At 51.7% G+C, this 24,245-nt stretch overlaps 1 protein-coding gene and 1 long non-coding RNA gene across 2 annotated transcripts in view; one reads left to right on the forward strand and one right to left on the reverse strand.

Annotated features, from left to right (window-relative positions):
• The first annotated feature begins 650 nt into the window (after positions 1-650).
• Positions 651-4,282, forward strand: LOC129646999 (uncharacterized). The gene is made up of 3 exons (XR_008712235.1): positions 651-800; positions 1,978-2,177; positions 3,662-4,282. It is a non-coding gene; the product is annotated as an uncharacterized LOC129646999 (long non-coding RNA).
• Positions 4,283-4,453: 171 nt separating this feature from the next.
• CYTH4 (cytohesin 4) overlaps positions 4,454-24,245 on the reverse strand; it is a 33,519-nt gene continuing 13,727 nt past the window's right edge. Inside the window, exons 5-13 of the mRNA XM_055574035.1 lie at positions 23,664-23,782; positions 21,854-21,934; positions 20,138-20,250; positions 17,930-18,078; positions 12,941-13,052; positions 11,490-11,566; positions 10,957-11,028; positions 10,265-10,419; positions 4,454-9,037 (exon numbers count right to left, since the gene is read on the reverse strand). Coding sequence (XP_055430010.1) covers positions 8,965-9,037; positions 10,265-10,419; positions 10,957-11,028; positions 11,490-11,566; positions 12,941-13,052; positions 17,930-18,078; positions 20,138-20,250; positions 21,854-21,934; positions 23,664-23,782 — 951 coding nt within the window. The 3' untranslated portion in view covers positions 4,454-8,964. The remainder of the gene's footprint in view (positions 9,038-10,264; positions 10,420-10,956; positions 11,029-11,489; positions 11,567-12,940; positions 13,053-17,929; positions 18,079-20,137; positions 20,251-21,853; positions 21,935-23,663; positions 23,783-24,245) is intronic.

Below are 24,245 nucleotides of genomic sequence, written 5' to 3' on the forward strand. Positions count from 1 at the left end.
GGGGTCCGTCTGTTATCTTTGCTCTATAATGAGCTAGGGCAGCCCATGAAGAAAGACAGAGAAACCTGAGGGTAAGTGGGCAAAGGACAGGAGCTGACAATTCACATTCAAAAGGAAATACAAATGCTACATCACTGCATGGAAAAAAATTCATTCCCACTCAAGACATAAAAGGCATGAAAACTTTAATAACTGCAATTCTATTCAAATTAACAAATATTTTAAAACATGAAGTTATTCAATCTGTTGCTGAAAACTATAACCGTCTTTAACAGAGCTTTTTTTTTTTTTTTTTTGCCTCTTGGAGTGGCATGCAGGATCTTTGTTCCCCAACCAGGGATCAAACCCATGCCTCCTGCATTGGGAGCTTGTAGTCTTGACCACTGGACCACCACGGAAGTCCCTGATATGCTTTTAAAAGCTCTCCAAATGTTGCTTGTGCTCATCCTCACAATGGCTCCAATTCACAGATGAGGAAACTGAGCTGAGAGAGATCAGGTACGCGATCTTCCCAATTACGCAGATGGTGTGTAGTTGAGTAGCATCACCTGTCAGATTACACAGCAGGGACACTGAACCACTAGGGCAATGGTTCCCAAAGTGTGGTCTCAGACCCCCATCATCACCTGGGAACTTGCTAGAAATGCACAACTGAAGCGACTTAGCAGCAGCAGCAGCAGAACTACTGAATCAGAAACCCTGGGGGTGGGGCCCAGCAGTTTGTTTTAACAAGCCCTCCTTAACAAGCCCTCCAGGGGATTCTGCTGCAAAGATTGGAGAATGATTGCCCAGGGTTCCGGGTGAGTGTTCAGGAGTGGACCTTGCTTCTGCTGTAGAAGGCAAGTCATATTGTTCCAAACTCTTTTGAAATATGGAGGGACAGTGAGTATTCTGAGCCTGAAAAATGGCCAGTAATTGCACTTCTGAGAAGCTATATGAACAAGATTTTATTCATGAAGCTATTAAGACAGTGGATTTATAAATGTGTAAAACTGGAAACAATCTAAGTCTCCAACAATAGGGGATTAGGGATAAAAACCATGACTCATCTACTAGATGGACTGTTGTGCAGTCATTGAGAAATGAGTTTGTAAAGAATATGTAACACGGTACAGGGAGGGTGAACAGCTTGTCCTGGTTTGCCCTGGACTTTTCAGTTATGGTTCTGAGAGTCCTGCGTTCCAGGAAAGCCCTTGGTCCTGACAAATGAGGACAATTGGTCATCCTAATTATAATGGGCATTAGTGCTGCTATTCAAGTATTTCTGTTCTCCTTTCTTGGTAGGCTGGTGGTAGAGGGTAACTCACCGGCTCCTTGAAGTTAGGTGGCTATATGATTTGCTTTGGCCAGTGAAATGTAGGCAGAAGTGATATAATGTCCAGGCAGTACTCTGGATGGACTGCGTTAGGATGGCACTGCCCCAGTCTGGGTCCCTGAGTGACTGTGATAAACAGAGGCCCCTGTCCAACCCCCACTAAGCATACAGTGTGAGCAAGGCATAAAGTCTTATGTGTGAAGGTGCTGAGATTTAGGGGTTATTTGTTATTACAGCATAACCTAGCCTGAGCTGACTGATACAACTGGGGAAATATTGCTTCTGTCGTGTTAAGGACTTTTACAAACTTGTCTGTGCAGTAGAAGCATTGCAGAGATGTGACACATAAAGTGTATAAGTGTGTTGGAAATAATCTGAAATGTTTATTATATCAGGTTGAAGAATTCTTGATCTAAGCTTTTTTCTTCTTGATCATTGCATTTCCCAATTTTCTCCAATGAGCATGTTTTATTCCTTTTTCATAGGAGACATTTTATTCAAAATATAATTTCCTTGGGTCAAAGCTGGGTCTTTTCTGGGCTCTTGTTTATTAAATGAAGATCTTTTGGAGGAGGCAGGAAGAGAAGAAAGTTAAGTGTTAGTTTCAAAGAATCAAGGGGACTGTAAAGGTCACAGAGTTAATCCTCTACTTCTGCTGGAAGCTCCCTGCAGGTTCCTGGGTCCTCCCAGCCTCAACAGCTCAACAAAAACAAGCCAATCAGATGCTGCTTCCTGGCCATGTTACTCTGGGCAAGTCACCGACTCACTGAGCTTCCACATTCTGATCTGTTAAATGGAAATAATCCTGTCTACCCTGTGAGCTACCAGATCAGATGACATGAAGGATGCTCAATAAATACTGGTACTTTCTGCCTCTGTCTTTCTCATGGAGCCTCAATGGTGGGTGACCCCTTAGCACATGCCCTTTGACCTCTGTGAGCCTCAGTTTCCTCATGAAGAAGAAGGATGGTTTTACAGGCCAAGGCATTTGTGAATGAAGCTGGAGGCTCTCTGTGTAGAAGTAGAGAGATGGGGAGAAGGGGCTTGTGGGCCTTGGAGTCCAGCAGCAGAATCAAATCTTATACCCTCTCTTGAGCCTGGAAGAACCAGACCATGAAGCCAGCTCTCCAAAAGCCACAACTGTGAATATTTAAGATTGAGACAGAAGTAGGTACTAAGTCCCCTTAGTAGGTCCTGGGGCTAGGGGGCCTGTGTTCTGAAACTTCTGGGAATCTTGAAGGAGCCGTAAAGGCTGGAGTAGTCAGGGACAACTTTCTGCAGGAGGGGGGTCTTCAGCTGGGCAGGGAAGGATGGGATGGGCAGCCCCTGGCACCTGTGGCAGTTCTGTTCAGAGTCCCCATTCTCAGTCTTGCAAGAACGACTCCACTCTCGTACGACAGTGGCTGCAAATTTCTGCAGAGGGTGTCTGGTATACAAATGCAGGCTTGCTACATTCATGATCCTTCCATACGACACCCCTTTGGGACAGGACTTGGGAAGACTCATAAGGGGGAAGTGTTCCCTGGAATTAGGTGGTGGTAGAGCCCCATCTGCTCTTCATGAAATAGCTGCCTTTGCTTGTCCATGATTAAGCAACCCTGGGTCACGTCCCTTCCAGCCCATAGGTCCACCTTCTATGTCCCCACTTCCTTGCTGGTCCCTAGTAGATATGTTCAGTATCCAGGGTGATCATATGTCTTGGGGACCTGGGACAGTCCTCGTTTGCTCCTGTTGTCCCAGCATCCACTCTCATCTGGCATTCCAGCACTCTCAGAAGGGGCCCCATTTTGGTTGGTAATTTGATGACTAAAATCTGCACAGGTCTCAGGTCAGATGGTCTTGGTTCCATGCTGTCCCTTAGTCATTTCCCCCAGCATCCCATGCCCCTGCCTTCATGTACCTCCTTAATCCATCCCTACTAGCAGCCAGAGGGACCACCTGGAAACAACTTCTAGCTCCCCCGTCTCTTGCCGTGACCCCCTCCCCAGCCCCTGGTGCTAACTGCTCCTTGGCTGGTCTCGTCCCCGCTTCTGTTTGGCTCCCTAGTTCTGCTGATCCACGTGCAGGCTCCTCCATGCTGGATGAACAGTTCACTGCACCTATCTGCCAGATCCTTGCTCACTGCTGTGCAGGGGATCCACGCCTTTCCCCCAGCAGTCCCTGTAGTGCCCCCTCAACTGACCCTTTTTTTCCCCCGAGAGCCCCTCTTCCTTTGGTCTTCCCAGGTCCCCTTTCCACCCCCTTACTGCAGCCCCCCAGCCCTTTGCTCCACAAGGAGACCATTCCTCCCTCTTTTGTGTGCCCTGCCTCCAGCCTCTGACTCTGATTCATTCTTGTTTCTCCCAGAGCACCAGCCCGGAACCCGGCACCGGAAGAGCGAGTTCTCTGGAAATGAGGCCCTGTGGAATCTGGCTTGTCTCCTGGAGGGAAGTTGGTAGATTTTAGGCAGAGGAGGCTGTGTTCACAGCTGTCTGGAAGAAGCCAAATTGGGTAGGAATGACACTGCCAGACAGGGAGATGGAGGAAGGGCCCTGACTTGGTGGGGATCTGTCCTTCCTGGTGAATGTGGGACCAGAGAGGGTCAGTCACTTGTCTAAGATCATGCAGCAATTTGGGACCAGGCCAGGACTTCGACCCAGATATGTCTCACTCTGAAGCTTCATTCTTCAGCCATTCTGGAGAAGTCTGGCTGGTAAGGGGGGCATACAGGGGATGCTGGCTGGAGGGGCGAGGTCTCTGCTGCCTCCTGAGGACAATGCTCTCAGGGCACTCTGGGTGATCCTTCCATTGCAAAGGACAGGCTCCAGGCTGGCAGAGCCCGGGTGGGAGGAGGCCTGACTTTGATTCCTTGATGCTCACACTTTGTGGACCCCTGGGGAATGCCTGAGTCATCGCTGAGCTGGCAAACATATTTAGCTCTTTTCATAGTCTCTAATAAATCAATTTCTCCAGGTCTCTCACACCTGCCACTCGACTCCTGGCTGCCTGCCCCCTCCCCATTTCCTGGCCCCAGGCATCTGGGCGCAGGGCCCCAGGACCAGCTCTACGCTTCCAGGCACTGGGCAGGGGTCCTCCTTACCCACTCCTACTCCACCTCAGGCCATCCTGTGCCAAGCTTGTTCTCTCTCTTTCTGTGATGGCCTCATTCAGCAGCCATGTTATTGGATCCCCAGTCAGAGTTTCATGACAAAGGACAAAATAACCTTTGAGATGCAAGGGACTACATCCTGGGGCACACAGCTCAGCCCCCACTCAACCTTTCACCTTCTTGCTTTGGGGGCTTGTTCTGGGACACTCAAGGGAGTCCCAGAATAAGCATCCTTGTTTTGGCTGCTCCTGGCTAGAAAAGCCAGGCCTCCAGTTATTTTATCTGTCATGGGCACCTCTGCCAAGAAGCTTTCCCAGATCTACAACCCCCTCAACCTCCACATGAATCTTGCCTCCTCCAATGGTCCAGCCTGTTTTGTATCTTCATCAAAGCATGTATATAGTTTGCCTTGAAGTGATAATAATAATAATGGCACTTAACCCTGAGTAGGTACTCAACCGGAGAAGGCAATGGCACCCCACTCCAGTACTTTTGCCTGGAAAATCCCATGGATGGAGGAGCCTAGTAGGCTGCAGTCCATGGGGTCGCTAAGAGTCGGACACGACTGAGAGACTTCACTTTCACTTTTCACTTTCATGCATTGGAGAAGGAAATGGCAACCCACTCCAGTGTTTTTGCCTGGAGAATCCCAGGGACAGGGGAGCCTGGTGGGCTACCGTCTATGGGGTCGCAAAGAGTCGGACATGACTAAAGCGACTTAGCAGCAGCAGCAGGTACTCAACATTGTTCTAAGTATTTTGCATATACTCTATTATTTTCATTTTATAGATGGGCAATCTGAGGCTCAGAATGCCTAGGAAACTTGCTTAAGACACAGGGTAGAGTTGGGCTTTGAACCCATCCCCCCTCCCCCCCACGCCCTGCCCCGACACCCCGGATGGCCTCATTACTGCCCCCCTGTGGCCTATTAAAGTAAGGGGCTTTTGTGGCACCTTCTCACTTGCCACCCAACCCCACCACACACACCAGTCTCACTTCATCTCAGGGCAGGGGCCACCTGGTACCCGCGTCTGACACTTATAGGGAAGTTCCCGTTAAAGGTTTATGTCCGGAAACTCACCTGTCTGAACCCTTCAGGAAGGAAGATCACATCTAGAGAGGGCAAGCTACTAGTTCAGGGTCACACAACCAGAAAGCCAGAGAGCCAGGGTATCCCGACTCCTTGGCTGAGCAGGGGTGACTGTGCCCCACATGAAGGGAGGGGGGAGGCCGATGGGCATCTGTGCCCTCAGGTGTCTGGGGCTACTGGATCCCACAGGTCCTAGTTGACCGGGTGCATCCTTCTCCAGGAGGCGGACGTCAAGGCTCTACTCTGGGCCGAGGCCTCATTCCTACAAGGGGCAGCCAGTTCAGTTCCCGTCTGCCTGCGTCGTGGAACCTCTCATCCACGAGTGGTGGGAGCCCCCTGCTGCCCAGAGCGAGGAGTAGCAGAAGGATGGGAAGGTGGGCAGAGGCCACCAGAGCTGGTGAGTCCCGGGCCAGCAAGGCAGAAAGGGACCAGATGGCGATGTGGCCCCGCCCACCTCTCTAGTCACGCCCTCTCCTAGCGGCTTCACAGTTCCCACAGTTCCCTGCGCCTCTAGATACTTGCACTAGTTAATGCTGAGGCCCAGAGTCTTCAGTTGACTTCAGTCAAAGAATTATCGCGCATCCTGTGTGCCAGGCACCGAGCAGTGACAATCTGGCCTGTGAGGAATTCGCAGTCAAGATGTGTGTGATGGGGAGGGGCAGACCTGAAGTGAGCTCACTGCAGTATCAGGTGTGTGTCTTTTCTCCTATCTGGCTGCCAACACTCAAGTACGGCTCCTTCGAGAAGCCCCCTGGATTGCCTCGCTGCCCAGCTCAGCCTTCCACCGGCCCATGTGCTCCACTCTATGTAACAGCATGAGTTGAAATGGGCTGTCTTTCCCCACTAGACTTGAGTTCCTTTTGAGAGCAAGGGCTTTGCCTTGATCATCTTTGGATCCTTGGTTCTGTGTGTGGAGCCTGGCACATAGTAGGAGCTTCAAAAACCTGGGCCGAATGAAAGTTGATCAGTTCAACACCTTAAGGTCTTCAAAGAATGACGCAATGGTGGCATTTCAGACAAGGGGTTGGATTAAGGTGTGGGGGCCATCTCAGTGCCCTATACATCTGAAGGGGCTGCCTAGAACTCAGGACCACCAGAACGTCGGCCCCATGCAGGCATGGCTTTTGTCTTATTCTACCAGTGCTTGAAACAAGGCACTTAACATAAGATTGTGGGAAGTATGAATGAAGAGTAACAAATTCAAGACCCTCTGTGACTCCCCAAGTGATCAATGGATCCAATCTGTACTTGTATCCCTTCTCGGACAGGGAACTCACTACTTAGCTCCTGAGCAGCATCCTTTCTGTCTTCAGACAGCATGGCCTATTGGGAAGTTCTTTTGCTTTCCCCTGGCCTTGGCAGAACCAGTGCACTCTTGCCCCTGCTTAGAGAGACTCTTGCTTCAAAAATTTAGCTCCTGGAGATTTCTGTCCAGGTGGCAGCCCCAAGTGGCCAGAGGATGAGGGTCCAGGGTCTGCTGAGTGCCCACTCTTCCCCATCTGGCCCTCCTGGTCTCCAGCTGGGAAAGGGATGAGGGTGAAGGGTCTACATTGGCCTCAAGGACGGCAGATGTGGTCATGCAGAGGACAGAGCCCCACCCACGAGTTGACTCATGAGCTTTATTCTCTATTCTGAGTGATTCCCAGAACAGCCACTCATGCCCAGAAATCCCCCATTCCACCCTCTCAGTGACAGGAGGAAGCCGAGGACCAGAGAGGGGAAGAGAGTGGACTAAGATTGCACAGCCAGTGGCAGGAGAGGACCTCAGAGCTCATGACCCCTGGCTGCCCCTTCAGGGCCAAAAAAGGCAGCAGATGTGGCACTCAGCTCCCATGCTGCCATGGGGCCTGTGGAAGACCTCAGATGTCCTGTAAATCTTCTTCCTGTCACATCCAAACAGATCCTCCTCAGTGCAGTATCATTACGAGGTGCTTGCACACCTCCAGAGACAGTGGCTTCACCACTTGCAAGGCAGCTACTCTGTCCTGACCCCACAGAGAGTGTGTGTGTTGTGTTGTGTGTGTGTTGTGAGGTGGGGGAAGAGAGGTTGCCTCCCCTCCCTGGGGGAATTCACCTTGTCCGGCTCACCTACGCAGGCTGACAGTAGAGCCAAGGTAACCCCATATCCTGTTTTCCTGCAAGGGAACTTCCCTTTAGGGACTCCCCCAGGGCCTGTGCGGCGGGGTAAGTTGTGCTACTGAGGAGAAACCTGTTTGTGGAATGCTCCTCCAGGCTGGGGCCTCCCTGGAGACAGAACTGCCTGCCTGTGGGTAGTGAAGCCAGCTTCATGCTTGATGGTGCTATGCCAGAGAGTCTCAGGATGCTAGGACCCTGCTGGGGCAGCTGCTTATCACCTCAGGGGCCCTGGGCAGTGGTCCAGCAGGGAAATTGTGGCGGAGACTCTGCTATAAGGGTGTACATCACTCATGGCATGGCTGCTGCCTCCAGGCAGCCCTCCTGGTAACCACAGATCACAAAGCTCTCTTGGCTTCTTGGTTGTACCACCATTTCTGCTTGAGTATGTCTGCTTGAGTATGTCTGTATGTCTCTGCCATTTGCTTGAGGAGTCCCACGTGTCCCTTCTCTAAAATGAACATCCTTGAGGATGGGCCCACTGTGCTCTCCGCCTCCCAGCAGTCTTCAGTCCAGAGCCTCTTCCGGCTCAGTAAACAGGTGTAGACATCTCCAGCCAGAAGCTCCTCAGGAGACCCAGCACATTCCTATCTTTCCACGGACAGAAAGCAGTCTGAGAGGGGCCATTGCTGGCAGGTTGAGGGGTGAAGTGCACAGAACCAGAAGGGCTGGGACATTCCTAGCCAAGCACCACAGTTTTCCAGGAACCAGAGAAGGAGTGTGACTCGGCCGAGGGCACACAGCAAGTTGAGACAAAGCTAGGACTGAGACTGTGATGTCCAGGCTCCTAGTCCAGTACTCTTGGGTCTCCCAGAGGTCATGTCCATGGATCTGAGATGTGTCTCCTGTGTCCCTTGGGCAGGGAGGGCCAAGCTCGCACTGAAGATGGGGAGGGGCTGGCTGAGAACCCCCTGAGCAGGAGCGGAGGTGTCACCATGGTGGAGGGTAGGAAGCACTCAGGCCCCTCTTGCTTTGAAGGCTGATGGCATTTCAGAGGGCAAGGAGACTTCTAACAAAAGAGGAAACTGAGGCCCAGAGAGAGGGCAGGGTGCCAGGCTGTGGCCGCTTTCCTTACCCCTTCCTGTAGTGGACGTGGGGCAGGGGTAGGGCCTTTCCTGGATGCCCAGGGCCAGCAGCCTCATGATCGGGCTCTGAGACCTTGGTGGTTCCCACCCACCCCGGCTCTTGAGCCCTGCCTCCCCCACCCCTGCCCCTCGCTGTCAAGTCGAAGTGAAGGGGGTTGAAGGAGGATGTGTGCGGGTCCTGGGGTGGGAGTGGGTCTCCAGGTACCACAGGTCATGGGGCTCGCAGGACACCGGGCACCACCTCCAAGGAAGCTCACTGCTTGCTGGCGATCTTCTTCTTCCGAGCAGAGACCAGGTCATAGAAGGGGACACGAGTGATGCTGGCTCTGGAGTGAGGGTAGTAAAAAGATTTCAGAGTTGGATGGGCTGGCAAAGGGGATCCCATCTCCCAGGGCTTGTAATAAGGGTGTGCTTCTCCCAGGGCGAGGTTGGCCTGCCCCACTGCAGGGGTAAAACCTGATGATCCCAACAAGGACCGAGCCAGGGTGTGCCACAGGCAGGCCTGAGAGCCTCAGGAATTCTGCCCCCACGTATCTTTGGATGCCTCCCCAGGCCCCGTCAGACTTGCAAGGAGGTGACAAGAGCCCAGGTGGAACCAGCAGACCTGCTTGCCAGTCCTAGTTCTGCCCCTCTCTGGCTGTGTAGCCCTGGGCAAGTCCTTTCCCTCTCTGGACCTCAGTCCTCATCTGTAAAATGAAGGTGAGAGGGGGTTTGGCCTGGCAGCACAGGGCTGCTGCAAGATCGGAGGGAAAAGACCCTACAAGTCTCTGGGACATACCTGGTCCCCGGCCCATTGACCACTTCCGTGTCTCCCTCTGTCTAAGAGGACTCACCCTCACGGGTATCTCCCCATGGACTTAGAGTCAAGGTGTTATCCTGCCCCTCACCTGGCTTTCCTCCTCCTGTCCCTCCACTGCCCATCACAACTGTCGAACCCCAGCCCCTGCATAGTGGACTTTCTCCCCTCATCACACCTGTCTGTGGCTCTCCAGCACACTCAGAAGAAACCTGAGCTCTCTGCCATGGCCACCAAGGCCTTGCCATCCTTTGCAGCCTCATTTCCCAATGCTCAGTCCTCACGCTGCCTGGTCTCTACATAGCCCTACCCCTGCACTGCCCGGCATTGCCTGGTCCCATGCTGCCCAGCACCAGCTATCCAGGAAGATGTCCAGGCATTCCTATGCCTGACCTGCCCTTTTGTTTTGGCCTGCATTGCTCCTTCCACCTAGAAAGTCCTCCTCCCCACCTGCACCAGGCCTTTCCAGGACCACTTAGGATCCTGATACTAACAGGCACTGGGCAAAGAGCTTTACTCGTAACATCTCCCATGATCCTCCACCATTCCCATGAATTCTGTGCCTTGCTCTTCCGTGTTCTGGGCCTGGCCCAGAGAGGATGCTCACGGAACATGGTGGAAGGGATTTGCATGCCAGAAACAGGAGGGAAGTTCTGGAGTTAGCCCTCTTTGCAGGCAAGGAAACAGGACCCTGAGAGGAGCAGGGGCTTCTGAAAGGTAAAAGAGACCCCTCCCCACCAGTCCAGCCATCTGTTACCGAATGGCTTCGATCCATTGGTCCCGCTCCTCGGCGCTGGAGGCTGAGATCCGGTAAGACTCATGCTTGCCCTCCACCACTTTACCATCGCCGTCGGTCTTGCAGGCCTTTATCTTCTGGCCCCGGCAGCTGGGGTTGCAGAGCTCCAGGCAGAACTGTGGGGAAGTGGCCAGGTGAGGGCAGGGCAGGGGTGGGAGGAAAGAGCAGCCGTGTGGGCTCTTGGGGAGGCTTGGAGAGGCTGGAGAGGCCTAGACACTTGGGCAAGACCAGCATCTGGAAGAGCAGCAGGACACACCTGACTTCCAGGCCCTCCTGTGAGAGGAGAACAGGCAGCTTCTCATGTTGAGAACTTACTATGTGCCTGACTTGACCTAAATCCATGATTCCCCTTAAAATCCCCAGGTGACAGATGGGGAAATAGAGGCTCAGAAAGCAGCAGAGACTTATTGAAGGTCCCAGAGCCAGTATCAGGGGCCAGGCCCTGAGAGACAGTGTGGCCAGGCCCTCTTGATGCCTCTTGATGCCAGGATCCCCGTCCCTAAGAGGGAGGCTGAGGCAAGCCTGAGCTACTGGAAGGTGTCATTGGCATGGCCTCGCCTCCTGAAGAGCTCAGCCCAGCCACCCTCTCCCTGCACTCTGTTTTGGAAATTCCTACAGCTGCTCTGGCCTGAGGCCACCTCGGTGACACCTACTGGCTTCTTGGGATCGTCCACCTTCTGCACTGAGAGATTCTCAAGGGGTATGATTCCCCGGGGCTCCTTGTCCTGCAGAAGAATAAGAAGAAATATCAGGATCAGCAAAGGGAGTCTCGAGTCAAGGGCAGGGAGTTAACTTGGAAGTTTTGTTGTTTAGTCACTAAGTCACCTTCAACTCTTTGTGATCCTGTGGACTATAGCCTGCCAGGCTCCTCTGTCTGAACTCAGCGGCACCCCAGATCCCAAAGAGAAGTGTGCCCATCTTCCCCAGACTCTGACCAGCCCTGGAGAGGGCAAGGGAGCAGCATGGGAAGAGCCCTGGCTGGGAGTTAGGAGGCTGGACATTAAGCCCCAGCTCTGCCTTGCACCTTGGCCCAGCCCCTTCCCCTCTTTGTAGTTGTTTACCCCCTCTGTAAGATGGGTGTGGAGGAGGACCAAATGATCTCAAAGAGGCCCCAGCTCTACAATGGACTGCTTAGTGAGAATCTGGAAAGGATTTGAGGGGAGGGACAGGGTAGGGTAAGGCTCACAGTGGTGAACTCGAAGTAGTAGAGGCAGCTGTCCGTCAGGATGAACCAGCGTCGTTTCCAGGTCTTCACGCGGCCACCTGCAAAAGCCAATGATGGAGTCAGTTAGCCCTCCTCTGCCCTGGGCTCCAGCACTTCTCTCCACGAAAGAGCAGGGCCTCCAATCCTAGCCCCCTAACCCCTAGCTTCCCACACCTCCCCCTTATCTATCTCTCCCCCACTTAAAACCTGAGGGGTTCCATCACCTCCAGGCTGCACCAGAGCTCCTCCCTGGTCCGGCCCCAGGGGCAGGCTGGCCATTCCTGCACTTTCCTCCTGCCCCCACCACTCTGTTCATCCCTTGGCTGGCTCCCTGCCTGGTCTTGTGCTAAGCCTTGCATCTTTCATTTGCCAGGCAATATTCAAGAGGATTCAAGAAACATTCACTTATTAATCCCTATGACTACCTATGAGGAGGGGACCATTATTAACCCTGTTTTACAGATGAGGAGATCACAGGGCAGAGAGGGTACATCATCAGCTCAAGGTCTGGCAGCAGAGCTGGGATTTGAACCCCAGTGTCTGAGCCCCAGAGCCCAAGTGCATGGTCATTTCCCCACATGTTTAATCCTCCCAGGGATGACTGTTACCATTCCACAGCTGTGGAAACTGAGGCCAAGGATGGATGGAGGAGCTGGGATCTGTGACTTAGAGCTGCCCTCGGGCTGAGAACTGTCAGCTGGGCAAGAAAAGGAGGCTGCAGTCTGCAGGTGGATGGACTGGGAGGTGGGCCTGGAGAGATGGAGGGTCTGGATGGGCCCCCAGGCCAGGGCCCTGCTCTCACATACGGCATCTGTCCTCTGGCTTGGAAAGCCTCTGTGCCTGGCTGGCTGCTCCTGCCCAGAGGTGCCCAGCGTGTGTGGGGGTGGCAGGCTCCGATGGCCGGGTCCTACAGTTCCGCTGCTAGAACTTGCAGCGGCTGCTGCTGTGGCACCCACCACAGCTCCCCTCTGCAGGCCCAGAGCCCTCCCTGCCCCTAGTCCTGTTGAGGAGAGGCCCCCAAGCCACATCCTCTCGCACTCCCGCCCCCCACCTTTCAGGGACAGCCAGCCATCTGCCCACCGAATTCTGCCACTGGCTGGCTATGTGGCTTGGGCTGGTCCCTTAGCCTCACTGGGCCTGGGTTTCCTCAGAATCACTTCAGGAAGAAAGATCTGTGGTTGAAGGCCTTATCTATGAATCTGTCAGTTTTCTGTCTCCCTTCCTGCTCATTGTTCCCTCCCCCACTGTCCCCTCATCCCCAGGACAGATGGAGGGAGGGTTGGGGCAAGCAGACTGCTGCCCTGGGGCTCAGGAGACTCTCAACTCCACCACCCGAGGCTTCAAGTCAAATGGGTGCGTGTATCAGCCGTGTTGCGTGAATGTTGCAGGCACATCAGTGCATGTGCCCCAGAGTGCAGGAGTGTGCATCTCACCCAGTTTGAGCAGCCAGCCCTCGCGGTCAGGTTTGAAGAAGGTGTGGGTGAGGTCATTGCCATCATCCTCGGGGATGGAGAAGGGCTCGCTTTTGATGCTGTCGAAGAGGTTCTGCCCCAAGAGAAGGGAGGGAAAGACCCGCTGTGACATTCATAGGCCTGGGTCTGGCCTATGTGGCCTCGGGCAAATCACTGACTCTGTGTGCCTCAAGGTGGGATGCTGATCTTGGCTCTTATAGGCCCCTCTCCTAGGCAGAGACCAGAGATCTCTTCTCGGGGATGGGAATTTCCCAGAAAGCGGATTTCAGTTCTCTGTGAAGGACTTTCTAGCTGTTAGAGCTGCTGAAATATGGAAGAAGCAACTTTGTAGGACAATGAGTTCCCTGTCACCAGAGGTATGCAAGCCAGGGCTGAGAATTCCCTGTGGGAGAGTTGTAGATGTTGGCAATGATCATCCCTCTGTGTTTTGAACCCCCTGCTGTGGGACACTGCCTTCTATAGACAACCTGCCCAGATTTCCAACTGTTTGGGAAAAACATTCTAAATTGTCTAATTCTGCTGATTAAAACCAGGCACAATGCTGGTCGCCATCATCGACATAATGAAATCATTTCCTTCTGTTGTGTTTGCGAGTGCTGCTGTTCAGATGGTTTCCTCGAAATGTTAAATGAAAAATTTCATAAGTACTGTTCGAGTCCCCAAAGTTTTAGAAATGGTGTTTGCTGGTTTTTAAACGTCTTTTCTGATCCAGGAGCTTAGGGGTGGTGGTAGGGTAAGGGTTGGGGAGGAGGGCGCTGGCCTGTAGCAAGTTTTCCTGGATTTGACAGAGAGGACTCAGCTGGCTGCGGTGGGGTGAGTGGGGAAGGGCAGGGACCACCTTCCCTTTTTGGAGCCCCCGCATTCCTAGAGCAGCCAGGAAGCCCTGCTGCCCCTCCCGTTCTGGCCCAGCCTGGCCCTGAGCTTTCCCTAGTAGCGCCAGCTGGTTGAAGGAGTTCTGTTCCCTAAGGCCTGTTCTCTGTCAGCAAAGCTGGCAGCCCATACAAATATTCTGAAGGCCCAGGGCGGGAAGCAGGGGGACAGACAGGGCCTCATCCTTCACGACACCCTCGGGGAGCCCCCTGGCAGCTTCTGAGGGCCTTCTACAGCCTACACATTCTGCCCCCACAAGGAAAGAAGCTCTGTTCACCCACATTTCCTGTATCTTGTAAAACCAGGCTCTCCCCACCCCCTGTAAGAAAACACCCTTGCACCTGCCACCACCAAATCAGGCTGTCTTCTCCTGGCTGGGTAGACATGTTCAGAAAGACAACAGCCACTCATCAGTGGTTGTACTGGCCTTGCGTCCATCATTCCCCACCTGCTCTGTTCTCTGGAGAATCACCCCCTTACTTTCTGTCCAGGTTGCTCAGGGGTTTGACACTGCCCACTCAGCACTCCCTCATGGCTCCAGGAGACGGTGAATGACTCCCATCTGGCTAATTAGAACATTTCATCCTACTGGTCACAGTGACTGATTCAGAGAGGGACTTGTGACCTATACCAGCGAATAAGCCTTCATTCTGGGACTCTAAACTGTTAAGCAAGATGGAAGCCTGGAGTTGTCCAGGTCCTCTCTGGGGAACTTGTGGGGAAGCCTGTTTAAGAGGGAAGCCAACTTGGAAGAGGAGGTCGCTTAGAGATGGAAAGACCAGATTGAGCCCTGACCTCAACAAAGCACCTGGATCTAGCCGAACCTGAAGCTGACATCAGTCCCCCATCTTTTCATTGACATGAGTTGAGAATTCCTCCAGCCAAGGAAGAAATTGGAAGCTGGGAAACAAGTCAAAATCTGCATTCCCAAATCTTGCTTTCTGGTCTCTGCAGAAGGAAGGGCTCAGATGGACGTGGGTTTGAACCTGGACTCCTCACAGACTGAGCCCCACTGGCCAGCTACCTCTATTGGAGCTCAGTTTCCTTTGCTGTAAACTGGGGGTGGGGGTGGGTGGGGGTGGGGATGGTACCTGATGCCTGTGGTTGTCAGGAGAACTTGAGGAGCCCAATATACAGTCATTTCTGATGGAGATGCTTGGACAAGAACCCAGGAGGTCTGGCCCTACCCACAGTAGAAGATGCCCCGAACTGACTGTTTCCTTTGCTGGACCTTGGTTTCTCCACCTGTGGCACCAGAGGGTGGATGAGCTCTCCTTCTGTCCCCTCTCCTTCTTTCCCTTCTCCACCCCAGGTCCCTCTCTGGGCAGCCGTGTCATGGTGAGTGGAACCAGGCACTTGAAGTGCTTTGTCTGCTTCTCAGGAGAACAATGTAAGGTCAGTGTCATCAACCCACTTTGCAGATGGAGAAACTGAGGCTCACACTCAAGGACACACAGCCATAAAGGCGGAGCTGAGATTTGATCTCCTGTCCTCTGAGTCCACACCCTGTGCCTTTGCCCTGAGTCTTTTAGGCACTCTGCCTTGTCCCCATTAGGATGGCCAGGGCAAGACTCGCTCAACCTGCCTGAGCCCCTGCTCCCATCATGCACCTCTCCAAAGCCTTTCCCACCTGCGTACCCTCATGGTCACAGAGTGACCTCTCTTTAGGTGATGTGTCTGTGTCAATTTAATTTCATAAATCAGGTCACTTAAAAATGTTATATGTCCTGGAGAATCCTTCTGCAAAGCCACAAACTGATACTTAAAGATACTTAAAGCTGAGTCCTTGCTTTACACATGGGGAAGATGAAGCCCCAAAAGAAAGCAAGAAGACCCCCCAGTCCACAGCAGCTTTCTGTAAAAGCCTTGAAGAGCAAGGACTAGGCCAGTGTGGTTCACTTTGTGCCCTGAAAGCTTCTGGATTAATTAGCCAGCCCAGAGGCATAGGTGCTGTGCTAAATACCTTACATGTCTACACTAATCCCATAAGCTGGGAGCTCAGAGAGGTCAAGCCTCTTACCTAAAGTCACACAACTAGAAAATGGAGGAGCTAGCACTTGGATGTGGCTGTGACTCCAATGCTCTGTTCTTTTCCCTGCCTCTTGGCTGCCAAGGAGGATAATAAACCCTTTCCAGACCTCCCAGGCAGAGTTTGAAGCTAAATTGAGATAATAGACCCAAAAGCCCTATGAGAAGAAAGTTACAAGCTCTATACAAATGCAGCGCATTGTTATTAACAAAAGACTTGAATTGGGAAAAATGCCTAAGGAGGGAGCTGCTGAAGGAGGCTCTCCTGGGACAGAAGCAATAAAGTGGCACCTGGGAGATCCAACAGGACTGGTGCTGGCAGGCTGTTAACTCATTACCTGCCAGACCAGGTGTGCCCAGCTTCCTGCTCCAAGTACCACAATGAGATGAGTTTTCAAAGGCCTTTCACATTTCAGGCAGTTTACTAAGGGCTGGGGATTTTAAATAATTATTAATGATTCTTAATAGCGACCTAAGCTACCATTTAGAGCTTGTGCTATGTACCTGGCATGGGCTATGCCCTTTATGTTTTTAAAAATTACTACTCACAGCAGCTCTGTGATGCAGGCGTCATTATTCCCATTCTCCTGGTTGAGGAAATGGTGGCCCCGAGAGGGTGAGTCATTACTCAAGGTCATCCAGGAGGTGAACAACGGGGAGATGGGACTTGACCTGAGCTCTAATCTACTCTCAAGCCCTCATTTTATATCATGCCCCCCTCCAAAATAAATATTCTCTGGGGATCAAGGAGGGTGAAGGGCTAAGGGCATGGCTGTTTTCAAACACTGAAGAGCACCAGAGTCATTCCAGATCCAGGCTCTCCCCCAACCCCACCATACTTCTGCTGTGGGACATACACAGGGTGCTAAGCTGCCAGGGTGGGGTTCACATTGTCTCCTCCCCTCCTGCCAGACTCTGACCCAGAAGGAACTGAAACTCTATAGAGCTCTGGGCACCACTAATCCTAGAAATGAATTGTCAGTTCATTTTTGCTGAGCCAGGCTTTGAATCTCACTCCTGTCTTTCTAAGATAGTTCTCAGCTCCACTTTGCCCATAGGAAGCAGGTAAACTCTGGAGGCTGTTGTTCAAAGCCCTGGACTTGGTGCCCATCACTGTCTGTATGTATCCAGATGGCTACCCCAGATGCCCCTCCCTTTCCTACCAGGTCAAGTGCTGGCCACTTCCTCTTTCTGGAATGTCCTTTCCCTGCTTCTCCCCTGGGCAAACTCCCACTCAACTTTCAAGGCCAGTTCAAAAGTCACCTCCTCTGTGAAGTTTTCCACGATGGCACCCTTTCCCTGCCTCTGGGAGAGTGATAGTATTGTCCGCTGGGTCTCCATAGCTAGGTTCCTATGGTCAGCATAACATGAATCAGGCAGGGCTGGAATTCACATGTATTTTATCTTCCCACCAGACCCTTAACTTGGGTTGAATCATCCCTGGGTGCCCTATGCCAGGCCAGAGCCTGGTGCAGTGTGGCAGTGGTGGGGGCTGTTTAGGATGGGATAGGAAGCCTGGGTTCCATTCAACTCTCGAGCTGATGTGTAGCCTATGGAAGACCTGTTTCTTCCTCTCTGGAAGAGGGAGGGGTTTGAGCAGAGACTGGGAATTTTCTACTCTGACCCACTGAGAGTCTAAGACTCTGGGATTCCAAGAAATAGAGTAGGTGGTGTGAGGCACCCTTTCGAGGAAAGTGTCAATGATGGGTGTCTAGAGCTCCCCAAAGGCTGAGGTCTGGGCAGACCTCCTGGGTGTTCAGTCTTGGACCTCCTTCTTAAGATGGGACTGCTTGCGAAAGCCCGTTTCAGGACCAACCTCTTTTGTGACTGTCCACCCCCTGGACAGAGGAGCCTGGCTGGCAACAGTCCATAGTGTCACAAAAGAGTCAGACACGGCTGAAGCAACTTAGCACATCTCAAGACAGTTATTGACCTGGGAGGGCCCCCTCCTGGAGAGGTCTCTCTTAGATGAGGCCCTCTTGGGTCATCCGCCCAAAGGCAGGCTCCTCCTGGATGCCTGGAGACCTGCTGGGTGGGGCCACGCCCTCTTACCCGCAGCTGCTCCTCAGGCAGGTCACTGCCGCCGTTGATGCCACGGTTCATGGACACAAAGCGCTCGAAGGGCGGCCTGTCCCGGACGTTGGGGTTGTGGAGGCTGGTGTTGAGCATGATGATGGAGAAGGACAGGACGTAGCAGGTGTCTGCGGGACGCAACAGCGGTCAGAGTCCTGGCCCTGGCCACGCCCCCTTCTCCGCCCTAACCCCTCAGGGCGGAGAGTTGGCTGTCTCAATGCCCTGAAGGTCCACCCTGTCCTCCCGGCTTGGCATTCAAGTCCTAGCCTCACCTCCCACTCTTCCGGAGCTCCCTGCTGCAAACAAGCTTCAACTGTCAGTTGCCCAAGCCCTTGTGTGCCTCACACCCGGCACTTCTGCTCCTGCTGGGCCCCCTGCCTAGCACGCCCTTTTCTCCCCTTTTCTACCCATTTAAACCCTCCTGCTTTTAGTCTCCTGCTCCAGCCCTCCTCCCCGCTGAGCCCTTCCTGCCCCCTGCCCACTCTGTTCTCTGCCTCCTTGGAACTCAGAGGATGCTTATTGTTTGCTACCTTGTTCAGGGCTTGGTCACGTGCTGCTTGGTAATCTTGCTGGCATTGTGGGGCTCCCAGAGCCAAGCTCCTGTTCTATTATTCAGACTTTCACGTGCTTGTGCTCAGGAGCCAGGCTGGGCTGAGCATTTGGGAGGGAGATGATCGCTACTCTGTGATGTTTTAAAGCCCTGAGTCCAGAGCCAGGGAAGTTCAGCTGTGACCCCAGCTCTCTGGTTGACCTTGAAAAGTACTTGAGTTCCCAGAGCCTCAGCTTCCCCATCTGCAGTATGAGGTGTGTTAAGTCGCTTTAGTTGTGTCCGACTCTTTGTGACCCCATGGACTGTAGGCCGCCAGACTCCTCTGTCTATGGGATTCTCCAGGCAAGAATACTGGAGTGGGTTGCCATGCCCTCCTCCAGGGGATCTTCCCAACCCAGAGATAGAATCTGCGTCTCTTATGTCTAACCTGCATTGGTAGGCAGGTTCTTGACCACTAGTGCCACATGGGAAGCCCCTGCAATATTTTAGAAGGTTTAACTTTGAAAAAGCTTCATGTTCATTAACGACTTTACCCCTGATGACTGGCTCTAATGTTGCTGTTGCTTGCCCTATGCCAAGCTCTTTACACCCCCTGACAACACTCATGAGGCCGGCACTGTTACTGCCCCCACCCATTTTACAGATTAGGAAACTGAGGCACAGGGAGAGTAAGTTACATGTCCCAGGTCACAAGATTAAATAGCTCAACTGTGATTCAAATCTGGTGCTTTAAAATTCCTTCCTTCCTAAAAATATTTATTGAGTAATTAATAAATGCTACAGAATGGGGATTCACTGGTGAAAAAATCTGTATGGTCCCCACCCTTGTGGGTTGTTTAAAATTGTGGGGCTGATAGATAATAAGCAAGCAAATCCCTAATTTATGTATAACCACAAGGTGGGCAAATGCTCTGTAGGACTTGTCCATAGATGCACTGCTGAGAAGCCCCTTTCACTTCTCTGAGTCTGTATCTGGAAGCATGAGAATACTGCTGATCTCATAGAGTAGATGTAAGGATTACATGACTTGCATAGGTAAAGCACTTAGCATATGGAGAGTGCTTAGTACTTGGACTTGGTTATTGCTATGGTACCTTCAAATCCAGAGAAGAGGCCAGGACAAGCCTGCCATCATTTCTTTCCCATCCTGTTGGGAAGTGTGGAGGACTGATTTTTGCTGATATCCGTCTTATCCACCCTGGCCCTACGCTTCCTGCCCAGTCTGTTTCATGCTTCTGTACCTTTGCTCAAACTAGAACCCCAGTCCCAAAGGCCCTTTCTCCCCTTGACCTCTTGAAGAGCTCCTATTCATCCTTCAAAACCCCATTCAGAAATCAGGTTATCAGGGAAGCCAGCCTGGACATGCTGAATCCCCCATCCCCACCCCCAGATGAGACACTGATACCTTAGTACCCCATGCCATTATTTCCTGCCTTCTCTCCCAAGGATCATGCCCTTGGGAGATGTGTATGTAGGCAGCTCTGCCTGACACACACCCAGCAGAGGGTGTGGCACGGATATGGTGCTCAGTGAGGGTTGATGACAGGATCTGGCTCCCAGGGTCTGGGTGCTTGGGAGAGACCTGGTGCCTCAGGAGGTAGATTTGCACCTGGCAGGGTCCCCTCCCACATAGGCACCTGTGGACTGGAAGACGCCGGGGTTGCAGAGGCAGTATCGGGAGGCGAAGGTCTCCATCATGCGGTCGATCTTCTGGGCCTCGCCTGGCAGCCGGAAGCTCCACAGGAATTGTCTGGGGGCAGGGAACAGAGCCATGGGCAGTGGAGGTGGAGGGCTCTCGGAGGGGAGCAAGAGAGCCCCCCATTCCTCCCTTTCAATAAACTGCTCTGCCTCTCTCATGCTTAGTCTTTTTATCTTGTAAATGGGAGACTCTGCACTTGACATCTAGACTCATGGGAAGGGTCAGTGGAATTTGTGCTGTGAGCACCAAGTCTGCAGGAGGGAGCCAAGAAATGCCTTTTCTTTTAGAATACAGGAGCTTAGTGGATACTCTTCTCTGTCCATCTGTGGCCCAGATTTGTGGCCCAGTCCACTCCAGCCCATGAGGGGACCAATGCAGATTCTCAGATTCTAAGGCCTCTCTCCACCTGGCCACTGGGCCCTGGGATCTGTGGGACCCCAGGGAGGTTGTCTTTCGTTGGCTGAGCTTCCTTTTTTTGGAACTGAATGATATCCACATCTTCCAACTGGATTCACCAAGGTCAAGGGCCATGCCTGCTCCTCTCACATCTCCCGCTGAGCCTTGAACACTGGGACTGTGTTTACTGAGCCAGGGCCTGCTTAGTAAAGGCTTGTTAAATGAGTGAGAAAATGAACAAATGAATAAATGAATGAATGAATTTTGGAGACTCCCAACCTACCCCTCTCCTTTAAAAAGCATGAGAGTTGGAGGGAAGGCCACATTGCTTAGATAGTGGTGACTTTTTCCTTCTCTCCCTTGCAAACTCCTAATCATCTGTCAAAACCCAGATCAAATGCCCCTACTCAGGAGATGATTTTCCAGACTTCATCTGCAGCAGCAAGACTTACTAAGCCCTTACTATGGATCAATTCTAAGCACTTTCTTACTTAGTTTTCACCACCCTATGAGGTTGGTATTGTTATTAACCCCATTTTACAGATAAAGAAACTGAGGCACAGAGAGGTTTTTTTGTTTTGTTTTGTTTTGTTTTTTTTTTGTGACTTTCCCCAGGGGTGAGTAGCAGATATAGGATGTGAACTGTGCAGTCTAGCTCCAGAGTTTGTGCTCCTTACCCATATATATTAATGCCTCCCATCATTGTAAAAATGAGTAGCAAAAATAATATCCTAATTAGAAAATAATAAGTAATAATAAATGTAGTACACACTAAGCTGTATTAATTAAATAAATAAAACAAGCACTAATTTAAAAAGCAGTGGGAACAGCAGTCATAATAATAGTAATAGTGATTAAAATGATTAAATATTATTATAATAATGATGTAATATAATAATTAGTCGTAGTAGTAGTAGTAACAAGCCAGGTGCTGATACAGGCAGTCCATGCCTGTTATCTCATCTAACCTCAGCTCTCTTTGGGGATACTGTCATCAATTACTTCTATTTATTTATTAAAAACAATTTTTTGGCTGCACTGCACAGCTTGCAGGATCTTAGTTCCCTGACCAGGGATTGAACTCAAGCCCTCAGCAGTGAAAGAACTAAGTCTGAACCACTGGATCCCCAGGGAATTCCCTCATTAATTAATTCTTGCTCCTGATGCTTTGTTTGTGCTGTTAGCCATGTGGATGATGGTGCCCCCAACACCCCTCCAGCCCCTTGGGAGTCAGGCCCCTGCCTCCTGGACCACTCACCTGAGGGCCTGGACGAGGTTGAGGTTAGCAAACTCATGGCAATCTACAAAGGCCTGGAGGACCTGCAGGTTGATGGGGTCTCTGGAGAGGAGACAGAAGGGAGGGGTGACACATTTGAGCATCTGTACCCCCTTCTAGAGGGGGTTGAGGTGGGGGAGGCCAAGGAGGTGAGAGACATCCTCCTTCTGAATCCAGCCACCCTCTGGTCTGCTCACATGTCTGACCTGCATCACCATCCTCCCACCGCTATCTGCACACCCATGTCCTCCCACTCACAGCAGACCCCCCCACCCCCACCAACTCTCCTGGCTTACCAGCACTGATCTCAGTCAGGAGGGGGGCTCTGGCTTCGGAGTGGCCTGTCCTGAGTCACTTCCTGTCTGGGTGACCCCTCACAAACCACCAGACCTCCCCAAGCCCCAGTATTCTCATCTGTAAAATGGAGAGAACCATGTCCACCCCCACTTCCTCTGTCTTCTCAGATCTGAAATCAGAAAGCCCTGCCCTTCTTGCCAGCTGCATTCCCAGCTTGCTTAGGAGAAGGAGAGTGTTTTCTGAGGTGCCTGGGAGAGGGGGTGTTGGCTTGCTGGCCCAGCTCCACACCTGTCCCCTACAGTCTATGCCCTTCCCCAGCAGCCAGAGGGATCCCCTCAGAGTACCCCTCGGCCCAGGGCCCTCTCAGGGGTCCCCGTCTGTCACTGACTACTTCCTCCCACGCTCCATCCCTCTGCCCCTGTCTCACTGGCTCATTGGTCCTTCAGCAGGCTTCTGCCCCAGGGCCTTTTCATGTGCTATTCCCTCGACCCGAAATGCTGTTCCCCTAGAGCCACACTGCTTACCTCCTCTAAATTTCACCCTCTCTGTGAGACCCTTTGCGTCCACACTATTTAAAGTCACAGCCTTTGAAGCACAGTTCCCAGAACTTTCTCATCTCCTTTTCTTGATTTGTTTGTATTCCAAAGAACTTTTAATTTTTTCTAACTTAGTTTACATATTTTGGTACCTGTCTTCCCCATTAGAATGTACTTTCCCTGATGGCAGAAGTTTTTTTTCTTTTTAGTTGAAGTATAGTTGATTTATAACTGTGTTATTTTCAGGTGTACAGCAAAATGATTTGTATGTATATATATATATATATATATTCTTTATTTTCAATTCTTTTTCATTGTAGTTTACTACAAGATATTGAATATAGTTCTCTGTGCCACATAGTAATTCTTTGTTGTTAATCTGCTATGTATGGTATTGCATCTGTTAATCCCATTCTCCCAATTTATCCCCACTCCCCTGCCCAGGAGTTTTGTCTTGTTCACTGGTATAAATCCAGGGCTTAGAGCACTGCCTGGTGCACCTAGTAAACCTAGTAAAGATAGCCTTAAGTGGCGTCCGACTCTTGGGATCCCGTGAACTGTAGCCCGCCAGGCTCCTCCATCCATGGGATTCTCCAGGCAAGAATACTGGAGTGAGTTGCCGTTTTCTTCTCCAGGGGAACTTCCTGACCCAGGAATTGAACCCAGGTCTCCCACATTGCAGGCAGATGCTTTACCAACTGAGCTATGCAGGAAGCACAGTAGATATTAAAAATATCTACTTGTTTTCTAAATGAGTGAAGGAAGGAATGAAGGCAGACATGATTTGGTTCAAGGTCTGGAAGGAGAGTGATGACTTAACCTGCTCAAGCCGCAGGAGTTACGATTTTCCTAAATGCTTCGTTCCTTAGTTACCTGCACACACAACCCACCCCTCAGACATACCTGTGCACAGCTGCACATCCTCATTCCCTGCCTTCCTAAGGCCCCACCCTCCTTACCTCTCCCCCAAGTAGGTGCCGATGGCTGTCTTGTTGAGGCCCTCGCCCTTGTACAAGAACTGGGCGATGTCCTGGGCGTCGGGGGTCAGCAGCTTGTGCTCAATGAGATACTGGATGCCCTGGAGGTGGTACACAGAGCCTGTAAGCAGCCCCCACCCAGCAGCTGGCCTGGGAAGGGGGAGAGAGGGAGCACCTGTGGCCAGAGCCCTGGGGCCTAGAATTCTAGCATTGGCACAGCTTGTTCTGGGAATTTGTGACTCTCCTTAATTGAAGTTGCCTTTGTAAGGTGATGAGTTCCCCATCAGCAGAGGTATGCAAACAGACATGGGTTCCTGCTATGAACCAGGTTCATGCCAGCTGCTCCCCCAGGTCCCCCTCAGTCTGCCACTCTCTGATCATATGTTTTGATGATTCAATGAATTTATAATTTTAAGATTGAATGATTCAACTATTCCTTTTGTCCCCTTAATATTTGTATTATTTAAAAGTAGTGTTTCATTTTTTTCTCATGAGCAATCTATGGCCATTGTATAAAAATTAGAAAAAAACCCAGCTCAATCAAAAGGAGAGGAAATTGCTACG

This window comes from Bubalus kerabau, chromosome 1 (assembly GCF_029407905.1).
Source record: "Bubalus kerabau isolate K-KA32 ecotype Philippines breed swamp buffalo chromosome 1, PCC_UOA_SB_1v2, whole genome shotgun sequence".
In the NCBI taxonomy this organism is placed as follows: domain Eukaryota; kingdom Metazoa; phylum Chordata; class Mammalia; order Artiodactyla; family Bovidae; genus Bubalus; species Bubalus kerabau.